The sequence below is a fragment of the Colius striatus genome, chromosome 1 (assembly GCF_028858725.1).
Source record: "Colius striatus isolate bColStr4 chromosome 1, bColStr4.1.hap1, whole genome shotgun sequence".
NCBI lineage: Eukaryota > Metazoa > Chordata > Aves > Coliiformes > Coliidae > Colius > Colius striatus.
In genome coordinates, this window is record NC_084759.1 from 35,560,276 (window position 1) to 35,576,037 (window position 15,762).

Genomic DNA, 15,762 nt, shown 5'->3' on the forward strand with positions numbered 1-15,762 from the left:
CATGAACTGAGGGCAGCGTAACTTCAGGCTATTTAAAAATAAGCCTATAAATTTGCATAGTAAATGGTAAAGTTCAGGTACAGATGCCAATGAGATTGAGCTCTTGAAATAACAGAAAATTTGATAGAAAGACATCCCTGAAAGTCATCTTAGTGAAAGCTTTTGATCCAAGAAAGACTCTAGATAAGGTCAACTATAGTTTTGCTGAACTGTATCTTAAAGTCTAAAGGATAGAGGTTCTGCCACCACTCTGAGGAACCTATTTCTGTTCTGTGACCTGTGGTGGAAGTCTGCATTAAAATTAAACAACTCATCGTCATCAACTTGTATAACTGAAAGTTATGTACAGCAGCACTATTACTTATTAATTCTGATTCTATTTGTATTGTTTTACAATGTTGTGTCTTGTGTTGTTTTGAAAACAGATCCTAGTATTTTTTGTGTATTTTGGATTGCTACTGAGCCATGAGTTAGTGTCCACAAAATAACCATATGACTGTGTATTTTTCAGAAATGACAACTAAGTTAGAGCTCAGGACTGTGCATGTTGTATAATGGTTGTTTTCCTCTCCTTGCGGAGTACTTGTATTAATGCTGAACTTCACCTGACACTTTGTCCTGTGGTCACAGAGGGCAGTGAGATTTAGATTTTGGTGTCACGTAGAACTATGTGTGATCATCACTTGTTGCCACATTGTTGTCCAGTCCTTTGTGTTAACATTTGTGCTGTGTGGTGCAGACCAATGGAATAATATCTAATATGAGTTTGCTCTTAAGGTCTATATAACTCCTATGGATTGCCCCTTTTTAAAACGCTGTGTCATCTTTTACTGTTTTCCATTCTTCTAAAGCATGTCAGCACCTTTGTATTCTGACTCTTGTTGATCTCTTGGGTGAATACTTGGTTGATCCCAGTGGGATTTGTTGCCGCAGCTGTATTTTGTTGCCACAGCTGTATTTATTGTAAGACCTTTTTTATTGTAATATCAGTTGAAGATGCTTGCCTAGAAGTGTGTTTCAATAATAACTTCAGTTTGGAAAACTTCCAGGTGTCTGTGGAAGAGATGCAGTTTAGAAATAAATAATAATTCAAAAAGAATCTTATATATTATAGCTTTTTCCCCTCTTTATTAATCATTTTGCATTTCAGCCATTTATCAGCACTGTCATCTGTCAGATTTCTTGAGTGCTTTGAATGGCTTTATTACTAGCTTTTATCAAATTAATCCTCCAGAATATGTTTGGTCAGTCTTACCTTTGAATTAATTTTTTTGTTGTTGTTTGGTTGTTAACCTCCTTTTCTCCTTTGAAGCATGTCTGTTAATTTTGGGGTTTTGAATATAAAATTGTGTACCCTTTTATTGTTTTTCCTAAGCCATCAGTAATAATAACCTTGGAATAAATTTATCTTTGAAGTCACAAAAACATGAAACACTTTTTAATTATGAAGTAGAAATTCCTTGAGAATATTTTTATAGAATTTTAAGTATCTAATGTTTCCTGAGCCTTTGACTGTGTTCTTTGAAGTTGATGGTAACTCATGCTCTCTGTAAGATTCTGCATGTTGCTATCCATGTGATGAAGTGAGAACTATTATGTATTTTTAATATTAACAATAAAAAAAAGCAAAACATACAGCCACTAAAGCAGAATGGAATTCTCAGTTTGACATTGCTAGCCTTACGTGGCGGTGAAAGAAGTGATTTCTGTGTTGCATTTTGATGTGATTGATGATTATCTTTGGGTTATTGAACTTGGTTGGTTACTTCCAGCAGAGAAAGTTAAACTCTGTGTTCCTGCAGGACTGAGTAAGTGGAAATAGTCATGGGTGAGATGCGCAAAAATTCCTTCTAGTTTCATACTAAGCAGCTGGCAATTGAAGTCTTAAATTTGGGGAAAATTCTGTTCTCTTTCATTCTTTCAATCCACTTAATTCCATACTTCCTAAAAAATATTTTCACATTTTTAATAATAAAAATGTGTACTTTGTTAGATAATTTTTGACTGTAAACCACCTGCCACAGTATCAGTTGTTTTAAAGTTGAAAATAAAATGACTGTTTACTTAGGTAAACATTGAGGGTAGTTACCTTTGTGTATGCTCACAGTGCTGCTAATGCAATTTAGAAGTGTATCACAAATAAAACCCCAACAGTGCAGCTGTACAATTTATTAAAACCTACCACATGTGGATCTGACAACTTAATTTGTAGCTTTTATTCTGTCCTTGAGTGATTTCTTACCCTGTTTACAGATGCCAATGCAAAGAGATGAGCATTACAGCGTTCAGTGAAGGCCATCTAATTTGAGCTTTTTGGAAGCATAAGGAAGTAAATTCAACAGCTGCACAGCCTTTTCGGAGAGTACCCTGCTTAGTAGTTTCTTGTCTATTCAAGTGAAGCCACTCCACATGCATTTCTCCCTTTCCCAGTCACTTACTTTGAGAAGAACAGTGGGTGTCCTGAAACCAGCCTTCTGTAGAACTGTGTGATGAGACATTCTCTCATTTCTAGGATTTGTGTCTTGTTCAAGGCCTTACAAGTGATTATTTTATATTCTTCTGTTGGGAACTGAGATTATGAAGTAAAATTGATACTGTTTTTTAGTTCTGCTTACACAATTTAGTTAAAGCGTTTAGTGAATGAAATATTACATTTGGGAAGGACAAGCATGGAGATTGAGTTTTTTAATAGTTCCATTATTGGAGGTTGGTAACGTGGCTGTAAAGATATCCCAAGTGTTATGTTTGATTCTAGTACCAAGTTTGTCTTATCTTTCTGTTGTGAAAATCATGTGAAAGATGTGCTGCCAGTCTCATAATCTAAGTTTTAAGTCTTTTTGGGTTTTTTTGTCTTTTTTTAAAGTGCATTCCCAGCAGCAGGAGTCTTGTAGATGAACATAGACATGCAAAAAGCTACAACACATTACATATCACATTAAGGGAGGTACTACTATGAACACCACAAATGCAAGCGTTAAAATGTCTTAAAATGCGTGTTCCCTGTAAGAACTAGGAAGGCTATGCTGAGAAGTTGGGTTTGATACTTAATTTTTGGAACAGAGTAATTTCAGGGAGACTGGAGGGAAGAAAACAATACATGTTTCAGTAATTAAAAAGAAGAATGATGTGTGGGTCTAGGGAGGTGTGAGAGAAAGTGATGGACTGTCAGGCTAGCCTAATAATAGACTTATACTTCTGTTTGCATGTCAAACCTATTAAAGAAAGATTCTAGAAAGTATCTCTAGTTACTCAAGCTTATTTTGTATAAAAATAGTCCTTTTCTTTGGAGATGGATGAGAAACTGGGTTAGTAAAGTGACAAAAAAAATCATGACAGAAATAGAGACTTGAAATATTGCAGGGAGTACTGGGATGCCCTCTGCCTTTGAACCCTGGCAGAATTCTCCTTTCCACAAAAATTCCTCTCAGGACCTACTGATGCTGTTATAAGGCAAATCTCTCATACTGCTGTAGGAGAGGAGAAAAACACTGCTGGTTAGGGAGAGTGATTACGTCCAGACCTTTCTCCTCTTCAGTGTTGATAGGAGTGGAAGGAGCTGATTTTGCAGGAAGATGAGGTAGTCTGGGTAGGGAGCAGGAGGTTCCTGAAGGAGCAGAACAGTGAGTGTTTGTGATATTTGCTTCCCCACAAGGGAGCTTGGGGGGAGGGGATAGGGGAACGGGGCAGCAGTAGATCTGACAGACATTCTGCTTTCAACCCCAACATTTATTTGCTTGTTTCATTCTAAGGATACATTGGCTTTCTTAGTGATGTCTTTATCGAAAGCCAAGTGTTATAGACGACTGACAGAGCTTTAAGCCTTATTTTTTTTCAACTAAACATGTGAGAACTGGAGCTTGGGAATGCATATTTTATGAATTCCTTTCTGGGGTTTCCTTCTGACCTGGGCTGCAGACTGCACTTAAGGAAATTATGTATTCCCATATGTGCAAGGTTAGGTAGCTGGGATGCAAGTTTTACTGCCCAGGCTGATGAGATGCTATAGTTGCTGTGCACTGCTTTTAGGAATATCAGTAATATTTTAAAGATAGACTTAAATACCTTGGTGTCTTTCCTCTAAATGCTTACTTAGTTGCAACCAAAATCCTGTAATTCTCAGTGTTCTTTCAGCATGGTGCATAATTCCACTTAAAACTTAGTGAGCTTTTAATTATGAAATACTTTCTGTTGTTTTGACATCTTGATTTTGGATCTTTAAAGGAAAGAAATAAGGAAACAGTTTAGATTAAGTTCCTTTAAGGCACGATTTGACTGTAAGATTGGTTTGCTGTTCCTGTAAAACTGGTTTGACTGTACTAGAAAGAATTGGTTATGGTTTATATTTACTGTTAAAGTCTGAGGCTGCATGAAGGCATCTAGGTCAAGTTTTATTTGATACTGTCATTAAACACCAGGATGGTGTAGCATGAAATACTGAGCTTAAACACAAGGTAAAACTCCTTAGGAGTGTGAAGCTGTGAGTGCTCAGGGTCAGAGTTAAAAGCAGTTGGAAAGGTAATAGGAGAAAAAAATACACTTGGATAGCAATAATCATCAGTGTTAAGTACAAGATACAGAGGAAGATACACCAGATACAGAAAAAGATGTGCAAGGTATAGGAAGTAAGTCTTTAAATGTAACTGCAAAAAGGAAAGACAAGTTCTCTTCTCCTTAGGTATGTAAAAAACAAGGTAACAGAAGAGAATATAGCAAGGTTAGGTTAAGAAAAACGTTCCTTTTCTGGGTATGAGAATATTAATAGTAAACTTGATAAGGATGCCACTGAACCTGTGTTTGTCAGTCCTTAGATGTTTGCATTGTGGATAAAGGAAGAGTCAGCCCTAACTTTGGCAGGGCTTTCAAATCTTTTTCACCCTTAAGTTTAATTTTATTGTGTCTGTTAGTTAGTATAATACTACGTTATTCTTAAAATAAAAAGCCCATAAGTTAAAGGGAGGTACAGTGTCAGTTGCCTTCCCAGTATTGTTCAGCAGGTTGTAGGGTATGAAGAAACCTTCTTTAAAATCTGTTTTTGATATTTAGCATAGTAATATTTTAAAATGTGTTGTCTAATGATAGCCTCTCAATAAAACTTGTAACCTTGCAATGTGATTCCTTTATAAAACTGAAATTCAGTTGAACAATTTTGAAACTTCAAAGAACTCCCCAAGTTTTTAAAGTAGCTAATATACGAGATGAGGTTCTTCGGTTATGGAACAATACTGGCACCCAGTGGTGGTCTGGTACTAGTGCGTTCCTTGAAATTGCTCTGCGTTACTGTCAAAATTGTTCTCTCCAACTGTTACCACCTATGAGACATTAGAAAGCTGTCTATGAATGTGGTTTTGCTTTTCCTTTAAAACCTTATATTTTGTATGGCGTGATTGTATAAACCTGCCTTCTTTGTTGGGTAGGGGAAGGAACATACTGATCTCTGCATATACATATGGAAAATAGAGATGTAAAATTTACTCTAAAACTTCCAATGTTGCTTCATGTGGCTGACACTGAATTACAAGAAGTACTATTAGTGCAGTTCTGTGTTTTCTGCTAAAATACAGTGATTCTGTGAGGAGCTGTGAATCAGAAATACGTGAATTTTATAGACCAATATTAATTTCCCTTATTTACTGCTTCCCTTAAAGAAAGCTTCTCCTTAATAAAATGTTAATTGTAGAGATGAAAGGAGAAAATTAAGGGATTTCTAGAAAAATACGTGACAAAAAAGGAGGATTGATGATTAGCATTTATACATGAACTGTTAATTACAAATAGAGAAAGCACACTGTTTAAGAAAGCTGCTTGTGAAGAAGAAACTTAATTAGGAAAGCTGTTTACCTGATGGCTTTAATTCTAGAACAAAGCTCTTATTTTAAACCTTTTGAAGTCTGTGTATACATGTACATGTTTGTCTGCAGATCAAGTATTTGACCTAGCAGTACAGAGCAGACAAGCAAAAATGCATCTTCCTTTCACACTGCAACACTGAAAAAATCAGCAGACATTGGTGGTAATAGTGTAGCAGTAGAGAAACCTGTCTGTTTAGTCCACATCATGTGTCATCTGTTCGTGATGAAGTAAAGCCGAAGATAAAATGAGCTAAGTAAGGCACAGCTGAGATTGGTACTACAGAGTTATAGCCCTTAGCAATGGGGAATACTGAAAAGAAAATGTGCACACCTATAATGTGTAAGAGTGAGTTCTTAAATCGATATCATACTTGATATGAAGGAGCAGTGGGAAAACAGCTCTGCCTATTACTGATATAGTATGTTTTTCTGTGTATTACAAAGGAAGAATTACTGAAATCTGTTTTTCATAGAAGCTTATTGAGAACTTTTTGACAGAAAAATTGCAGATTTGGCTTTGTATGTGAATGATTCACATTGATTCACATTGAAAATGCTGATTCATTACTAATGACTTTGTTTTAAAATTTCATTTGAAGATAAGGTAAGAGTCTAGGTACTTCCTAGGAGACATTCGTCTGACAAAAGCTTTTACTAAGCGATTGTACTGCTACAGGTCTCAAATGAATGGAGCTTGGGGGGCAGGGGAATAGATGAGATCCCTGAGGTTTCAGCAAGCATAATATGAAAGAACTGCAGCAGAAGCACTTATTTTCTTCAGTTTTCTGATCTCCTTGTCAGGAGAATGCTTCACACTCATTTGGTTGTGAACAGATTTTCTTTCTTTTTTTTTTGGGGTTTTTTTTTTGTTTCTAAAAAAAAATTGTATTTATGTTACAGGGCCTATGTTACAAGTCCCTATGTGGCTTGTGCGGCAATGCTTGCTCTAATTCCTTTGAAATCAGTTGAATTGTCTGCATTACTTCAGCTTAAAACTTTTGAGATTGTTTTAGAATAGATGCAAAAAAGAAGACTCATGAATACTTTTTTCTTGGAAACTGAAGTTGCTAGGAATATATGTTGTTAAGAGTTATCAATCCTCATAGAGGAATGTTCAGTGTGGTGTGTGTGTTGTGGTTTTTGTGGTTTTTTTTGGTAATGGTTTTAAAGTTTAAAGGAAATTTGGAAAAAAAAATAGGATACTTAAGATTTTGATGGATAAAGCTAATAAGTAAGCTGACAATTTGAACACAGTTGTATTATTTTTTAAGTTTTTCAAGCTCATCTTTTGAGGTAGTGTCTGCATTGTACATTGAGGTAAAAATGTGTTTCATTGGTGTAAGATGTCAGTCATCAGCTACTGACTGTTTGATTGCTCCTCACCCATTCATTTTACCATATATTTATTTGGTCCTTCACGATAAGCAGAAGTACATAATTCTGACACGATTGTTCAGGGAAAGACAAAGGGAAACTTGCTGATTGTGGCAGCAGCATTTCTGTGTGAAGTTATTCCTTATGCCTGCTTGCCTTTTAAAGAAAATGTGGAGACATCTTGGGATGGGAGATATGGAGAGCAGGAGTTGATGAGGACTGTACAGCACCACCAGGTGCCACATGGGAACTGGGAGCTTGTGAGCTGCTTTCAGCAGTGTGATCTGGTTCATTGGTGGTTTAGGATTGCTTCTTACCTTTTGAAGATAGGAAATATATTGAATTAATGTAATAGGATCATGTTGTAGTTTACCTTTAGTTATCTAAGGTTGTGATGGGCAGAATGTCACATAGATGTTGTGAAGCACTCTATTATAGAGACACAGAGCTGCAGGACTGTTCTCTTTGACTCCAGATGATGTTTTTCTGTCTTTGGTTTGGTTTAGGGTCCTTTTTTCTTGATCTAATATAGGGAACAAAAAGATTGAGTGGTCTAGTGCTGTAAAGGTCCTGTCTTCAGCACATCACATGCCCTTATTAAGAGCAGATAGAAAAGGAGACTCAATTTTGTTCAGAGCCTGGAAAAATAATTTCGAACTTAATAATCTGTATTTTTTTGGAGGGAAAGATTATGCCAGCCGAAAACTTAATTTTATCTATTATAACTCCTTTTTCATACTTGAAAGGTATAGAAGTATGGTTTTTTTTCTGTGTAAGGACATTTATTTTTTAAAGAAAAGTCCAAGAAATAGTGATTTTTGTTTTTCCTGCCCCTTCAATAATTTGTGGGCCTGGAGCAGGAAATAATCAAGACTAAAATGGATATAATTCTTAAAGGAGACTGTACAAAAAAATGAGGAGAAAACAAAGTAATTTATTATAAGTAATTATAGAAAATCTAAACATGTATTTGAAAATACTCATTGCTCTGTAATGTAAGTTATTAGGGCAAAATGCAAAAGACTGACTTGATAGACACATGTTCCAAGCTTCTGCCGAAGGAGGAGAAATCTGTGCTTTGGCTAATTCTGGTGTCCAATGTTTCTTAGTTGTGGTCTGTTTCCTAACCAAATCTGCACTTTTGTATGGTTGCACAGAAGCAACATCTGATACATTACTAGAGAACTCTGCTAGTTTTGTTGTTTTGTTTGTTGAAATTCTTCAGCATAGTTTTGCTGACATACTCATTCACTTGATGCTTCTCTTGAAAGTAATTTTTGTCCTGATCTTATACATTTAAGTAATTTATACTTTCATGTAATAAATATCTTTATAAACCAAACCAACCAAGTCCAAACTATAAAGTATCCCCCCACTCTGAGTTTTCACATTTTTAGGAGTGTTTTAATAACCATTATTAATCAATCTTTTCTGAAAAGCTGTAGTGTTTGCTTAAACTAACAGATGTCTCCAGTGGCACATCATGTTTGGTGCCTCTGTTATGTTGGCAGAGATTTTGGGCAGGTGGGCAATGTTTCTGCTAAGTGATGTTACTTAAATTAGCACAAGTCAAAAAATTAATAGGATTTTTCAGTGGGTTTCACCTTATCCTTCTGTCTCTAAAGACCTCCAAAGTAATGAGACAAACTAAACAGGAAATTTAGGTATAAATGTATATGTAAAAAGTTATGTACTGGAAATTTTGACCAAAGCAGAACGTAATTTTTACAACTGGTTCAGTTTTCACTTTGAAGTGAGCCAGTAAAGCATGACTCAGCAGTGATTTTTGTGATAGTAGAATTAATCTTGTCCTTTATAGGGAAAACTTAATTTGCAATCAGTTTCCTGTTGATTCTTTCATGTAACCATTTTTTTTTTTTCCTGCTGAAAAGCAGTAGTGTGTACATCTAAATGTTAGGTGAATTAACTCCATAAGAGATCTGTGGTCCTGCTAGCTTCAGTAGAATCAAAGAATGACTTCATTTACGGTAGGAACAGAAGAGGAGGAATTTTTCTACAACTTATCCAAGTCTAAAACTTAGTCTATGGATTTTGTGCTCCCCTTGACTCCTGGTGTTGAACATTGTGTTCAGTTTTACTCGGAAAATGAGAGAAGGTAGATTTGTAGAGTTTATGATACTGCACTTTCTAGGAAATATATTGGTGTAGTTAAACTACAATTGAAGCCTCAAGAGTAGGATAGTGCCTGTAGCATATATCTGCTCCAGTTTCACAGAATCACAGAATAGTAGGGGTTGGAAGGGACCTTTAGAGATCATATAGTCCAAACTCCTCTGCTCAAGCAGGTCTACCTAGATCAAGTTGTACAAGAACTTGTCCAGATGAGTTCTGAAAACCACCAGAGAAGGAAACTCCACACCCCCACTGGGCAGCCTGTTCCAATGCTCCCTCACCCTTAGAGTGAAATAGTTTTGCCTTATGTTTAAATGGAACTTCTTGTGTTCCAGCTTCTGTTACCCCTTGTCCTGTCACTGGATATGACAGAAAAACAGTGATGCCTCAACCTCCTGACATCCACCATTTAGATATTTCTAACTATTAATGAAATTTCCCCCTCTTATTCAGATCTCATCTAATGAGATCTCCTCTCTAGACTAAACAGCCCCAGTCCCACAGCTTTTCCTCATAAGGAAGATGCTCCAGTCCCTTGGTTATTATGATGGCCCTGCACTGGACTCTCTCCAGAAGTTCCCTATCCCTCTTGAGCTGGGGAGCCGAAAACTGGACGTGGGACTCCAGATATGGCCTCACCAGGGCAGAGTATAGAAGGAGAGGAGAACCTCCCTTGACCTAGTGGCCATGCTCTTTTTGATGGACCCAAGAATGCCATTGGCCTTCTTGGCCACAAGGGGACATTGCTGGTTTAGCTAAACATGAACCAGCTTGAGCTTTCTGATGAGGATGTTATGGGAGACGGTGTCAAAAGCTTTGCTGAAGTCAAGGTAGATGACATCTGCTGCCTCCACCTTGTCTAGCCAGCCGGTTTTGCACTTATAGAAGGCTATCAGGTTGGTCAAACAGGTTTTCCCCTTGGTGAATCCATGTTGACTTCTCCTGATAACCGTCTTTTCCTTCATATGTTTAGTAATGATATTGAGGATGAGTTGTTCCATCACTTTTCCAGGGATGGAGGTAAGGCAATTTAGAAAGGGAATACTGTTCTGCTTGACCTTCTGAGCCCAAATAACAAGACTGCTGGTTCATGGTTCATGTAGTACTGAAGCTCAGGGTTTCTTGACTGAGAAATCCTGTTTTCCTGTGTAAGCCACCAAATTTTGCCACCTTATTGTTCTCAAGCTTCTGCCTTTTATATGTATGTATATATGTATATGTGTGTGTATATATATAAAGGATTGTTTCTTCTTAAGTTTTTATGTATGCAAGTTTTTTTTGCATACAGTGCATCCAAGTTTTAGGTTGTTTTTGACAGTGATCTTGTCCCTCAGGATTTTCTAGATGTTGGTGTCCTGGGTTTGGCCAGGACAGAGTTAACTCTCCCCAGCCGCCGCTAGTGGGCGTGGCCAGGCTATTCAAGCCCATGTGATTTCACGCTCAGTATATAAGGGCAGTGGCAGGGCACGGTGGCGCTGCGGCAAGTGCGGGAACTGCGGCTGAGCGGCGGCGGGGCTGAGCGGCGGCGGGGCTGAGCGGCGGCGGGGCTGAGCGGCGGCGGGGCTGAGCGGCGGCGGGGCTGAGCGGCGGCGGGGCTGAGCGGCGGCGGGGCTGAGCGGCGGCGGGGCTGAGCGGCGGCGGGGCTGAGCGGCGGCGAGCAGTTACACTGGGCATTGCTCGTTTTTCTGTGTCCTTTGGTCATCATTGTAACTGCCTACTCTTTGTGGTGTTCTATTAAATTGTCCTTATCTCAGCCCAAAAAGTTCTAGAACTCTCTTGATTCTCCTTCCCATGCTGCTTAGTTGGGGAGGAGTGAGTAACTGGGTGGTTTGGTTATTGTTTAGTTAGGGCTAAACCACCACATCTGACTTGGACAGTTGGTTTCCATCAGGTTTTCTGGGTTAGAACACAACTGGTATCATTAATTAGTCCAGAAACAGTGACAGGAGATTAGGGTATTTGTTACCTTGGTTAGAATAAAAAAGATCTGTCAAGTGAACTTGCCATGTTTATATGCCAGATAATAGAAGTTACTTTCTTCTAAAAGAAATATTTCTTCTCTCTTGGGAATATTTATTTTTCATATTTATTCTAGAAACATAAAATTATTTTAGTTGGAAGAAACTTTTAAGATCCTGTAGTCCAACCACTAACCTCACACTGCCAAGCCCATCACTAAACTGTGTTCCTCACCACCTCATCCATGCATCTTTGGAACATCTCCAGGACTGGTGACTCCACCGCTTCCCTGGGCAGCCCATTCCAGTGTTTTACTACCCTCTCAGTGAAGAAGTTCTTAGTACTAGCCAATCTGAATCTCCCCTGGTGCAGCTTGAGGCCATTTCCTCTTGTTATATCATTTCCTACTGGAAATGAGAGACTGACCCCCAGATCACTAAAACCTCCTTTGAGGTAATTGTAGAGAGTGATCATGTCACTGCTCAGCCTCCTCTTCTCCAGGTTAAACAGCACCAGTTTCCTCAGCTGTTCCTCATAAGATTTGTTCACTAGACCCTTCACCAGCTTTGTTGGCTGCTTCTGGACATGCTTCAGCACCTCAGTGTACATCCTGTAGTGAGGGAACACAGTATTCAAGGTGCGGGCTCACTAGTGCCAGGTATAGGGCCATGCATAATCATTTCGTTGTCCCTGCTGGTCACACTATTTCTCATACAAGCTAGAATGCCATTGGCCTTCTTGTCCACCTGGACACACTGCTGGCTCATGTTCAGGCATCTCTTGATGAAAACCCCTAGGTGTGGAATTGTTGTGGCCCAGCTGCAGGACCTAGTACTTGGCCTTGTTAAACCTCATACAGTTGGCCTCAGTCCATCCATTTGGCTTGTCCAGGTCTCTGTGAAGAGTCTTCGTGTCCTCAAGCATATGTATGCTACCACTCAGCTTTGTGTCGTCTGTGAATTTACTGAAGGTGCACTTGATCTCCTGATCCAGATCATTTTTGCAAAAAGATGTGCACCTTGGACTACCACCATGAGGGTCACAGATGCTGTTTCCAGATGTGATGGTGAAAAAATGTTTGCTTCTAACTTTAACTTTTTCACTATATTTGGCTCTTGATACACTGTAATGCACTTGCATTTTTATAATTTCCTATGTAGCTGTGGTAAGCAAGAACACATCTTATAGGATGACAGTGTTATGTGCCTCAGCCCTTGAGGGTTTAACTGCATAGTCTTGGGAAACAGATGTGGCTCCTTTGGGTTTTTTTTGTCTAGGATTTTTTTACGTTTATTTTCACCTTGCAAGTGGATGAGTTTGAAATGTGTCACTGACATTAAATAAAGCCCAAATGGTTGATTTTGAAACCAGTTTCCTGCAATTTAAGGGGACAGGCATGAGGAGCATAATCGTAACTTGATGGATATAATTGGGATGATGGATGTGGTTACATTTTAAGTGGAGCTTTTTTTTGTTTCAATTGGTTGATTTTTGTTTAGAAATTATCAAGAAGAACTATCTTATTCTCATCTTGGTATAAGGAAACTGATTATATTGTCATTATCTAAGTATTTTTAATTCTACACTTCACCAGTAAAAAAGATACAAGCTACAGACAATCTGAGATACATAAAAAAGTTGACTTAACAGATACATCATGATATTTTAATATTTTCTTTTTTTCCTTTGACAGGTATCTTTCAGATGAAGGAATTGAAGCTTGTGTAAATTCCTCTGAAAAAGTTAATACAAATGATATTATCCTAGTTGCCCTTAATGTAAGTTATGATTGTGAAAACTTTTTTTCTGATGGATTGTGCTAAAAATTATATATATTGTGGCTCAATTGTAGGCTTATGTGGCTAATTAAATCTAATATTGTGTGATTTACATAAAGAACAGAGTACCTATCCCTGTCCTTGCATGTATTTGAGCTGAGAATTTTACTTGGAAACAGCATCTATTTCAAACTGAGGAACCTAGAGGAGAAAAGTGAACATAATTTGGCTTTATGCTTTTCAAACGAAAATATAAAGTCAAAGTACAAGCAGGAATAAAATCAGAAGTGCTGCTTAGTGACTTGATTAGGATCTAGTTTATTGGGATGAGTAAAACAGTCTTATGTAGTTTGACTTCTGGACATGATATTCCTTAAAGCATATTCAAACTAGTGGTGCGTTTTCCAGTGATGTGGACATATTTGTGTAATGATGTCAGGTTTTTTTAATTTGTGGTAGAAATCTGGATTAGGAGTCATTGTTCCTGCGAACAAAAAAATTTAGTTTACTTTGTTTAAAATTTTTGTCATCCACACCCAGAAGCTGGAAAGGTTCTATGCGCAGTTTATGGATTTATGTAAACTTCGTCATTTGTAATAATGGTATGTAGCTCCAAGGGGAAAAACAATGTAGTAGAGCATTTAAGGGAAAGGAATTATTTCTTAATCAAGTTATGAGTAAGAGTTAGGAATTGTTTTTTCTGTCTTTGAGGTTCAACCACTGTTGGTTTAAGATGATACTCTTTTTTTTTCGTATCTCTAGTGCACCTTTTGTTTAGTCTTTGAAGCATGTATTTTGGTCAGGCATTTGATATGTGTGCATGTACCAATTCATGTAATGAATTTGGAAAAAAGTAAAGCAAAATTAGTCTTTGCATTTTTGCATTATACTATGAAACATGCAGAGGTTAACGTATGGCCTCTGGGCTGTAGTCACATGCCTGTATATAACTGAGACTGCATTATTGCTTTGTAAAAAGCCAAATAAAATACTTGCAAGTAAGTTGCTGGGTTTTACCCTGCAGATAATTACATGTTGAACAAGTACTAACATAATCATTTGTACATGCATATGTTGTATTTCTGGTTTGTTTGATAATAAAAATAATATAAACAAGAATTGTTATGCAAGTATTCCAAAGCCAGTTTTAATTACTTACCAATACTTTGTTGTTAAGTCAGTTGTTTTGATGTCCAGAAGATTAAATTGTTGGGTAAGAAGACAATAGCAGTGGGGCTTGAACAACAGGTTAACAGTGAATTTAGATTCTGCTTCTTAAAAATTCACAAATTCTTTTCTTGTCTGCTGGAAAAATGTCGAAAGAAAGTCAGAAGAAACCATGAAGTCAATTGAGCTATCATTTTTTTGGTGTGAAGTGCTTAAATAAGTATGAAAGATGTAAACATACCTCCAATCCTTTAAATGCTTTTATTCTGTGTAAGATCTTGCAAAGAGTTTGTGAAACTTGTATCTCCTTGTTGCTATGATTGCAAAGCACCTTGCTGGAGACTTGTCAATTATATGGGTATGGAAGATGTGGGGACGGTTTCTAGCAGCCTGTGTGCTATTCAGAGATAAATAACGGACAGATGACAGATCAGTTCCCTCAGATGGACTCAGTCTGAAAACCAAGTATGCTTTCTTAGTGGATTGGGCATTTATGCGCTACAAATAGTAATAGTAATAGTAAATACACTAAAAGAGCATCCCTACAATTAATTTTCTCTTTGTAGGGTGGTAGTGTTTCTCACTGAAAAACAGAATAAAGCACTAGTTTATAATGTTTTAGATAGTTAACTACAGTGCTGCTCAAATCTACATCAGGATGCCAGAAAAATAGTCCGTTGACATATAGAAATGGCAAGTTAGTGCACAAGTTCCTGTAGTAATTATATTTAGCCTTTCTTTGTTCGGAATTATTTATGACCATTTTATAAATAAGGATGGTTTTCTACTTCAGTACAGTAATCTGCACCAGCATCTTCTATTTAAAACAACAGGCTTATTTCAAGCAATGGAGTTTAGAAAACACAGGTGATTTATGTTACACTACTGTGCTTTATTTTTTTTTCTTAACACATATAAATCCACTGAAAACTTACTGTGTGAAATGTAATTATTTTTTATTCCTTTTTGTAATATTATATGCTGCACCTTTTAACTATACAGTGCATCCTTTTGTCACATGTTGGCTTGATATGATTGTGTTAGGTGAAGGGAGTGCTTTTCTGGAAATTTACTCCATTGATGTATGAATTCTTCGGTTTAATGTTGTCAGTGACCATGTTGCACAGTTCCTGAATAATGCAACTGTCTGCCTTCCAAAAGCTTCCATAAGAAGTAATCAGACATTTAAGTTAAAAATATTTTATGGAAATACGATATATGCTTTTATTCCAGGTATAATTGCAAAAGTTGTCCCAGCCTTTTATTAAGGATTTGTGCATGTAAAAACACACAAACAAAACATTTATTTTCTCTTAAGTATCAGCTGGAGAATGAAGAAAGACATTTACCTCTGTTAAACTTCTGTTATGTCTAATAATTACACATAGTTATCTCTTTTCATCTATTCAAAGCATTTTAATCACCTTTGGAAAATATGCTTAATAATATAATTAAGAATGCAAAAGGTTTTATTTTTGTGAACTCTTTATCATTTTTTTCCA

General features: G+C 37.2%; 1 protein-coding gene across 2 annotated transcripts in view; it reads left to right on the top strand.

Moving 5' to 3' along the window:
* Positions 1 to 15,762, top strand: part of TDRD3 (tudor domain containing 3) — a 99,222-nt gene that overhangs the window by 29,782 nt on the left and 53,678 nt on the right. The window contains exon 2 of one of the 2 annotated variants that reach the window (XM_061995377.1): positions 13,009 to 13,093. In XM_061995377.1, the coding sequence (XP_061851361.1) occupies positions 13,009 to 13,093 (85 nt within the window). Of the gene's footprint in view, positions 1 to 13,007; positions 13,094 to 15,762 lie in introns of those variants that run through there. The other variant, XM_061995388.1, reaches the window with a different exon arrangement.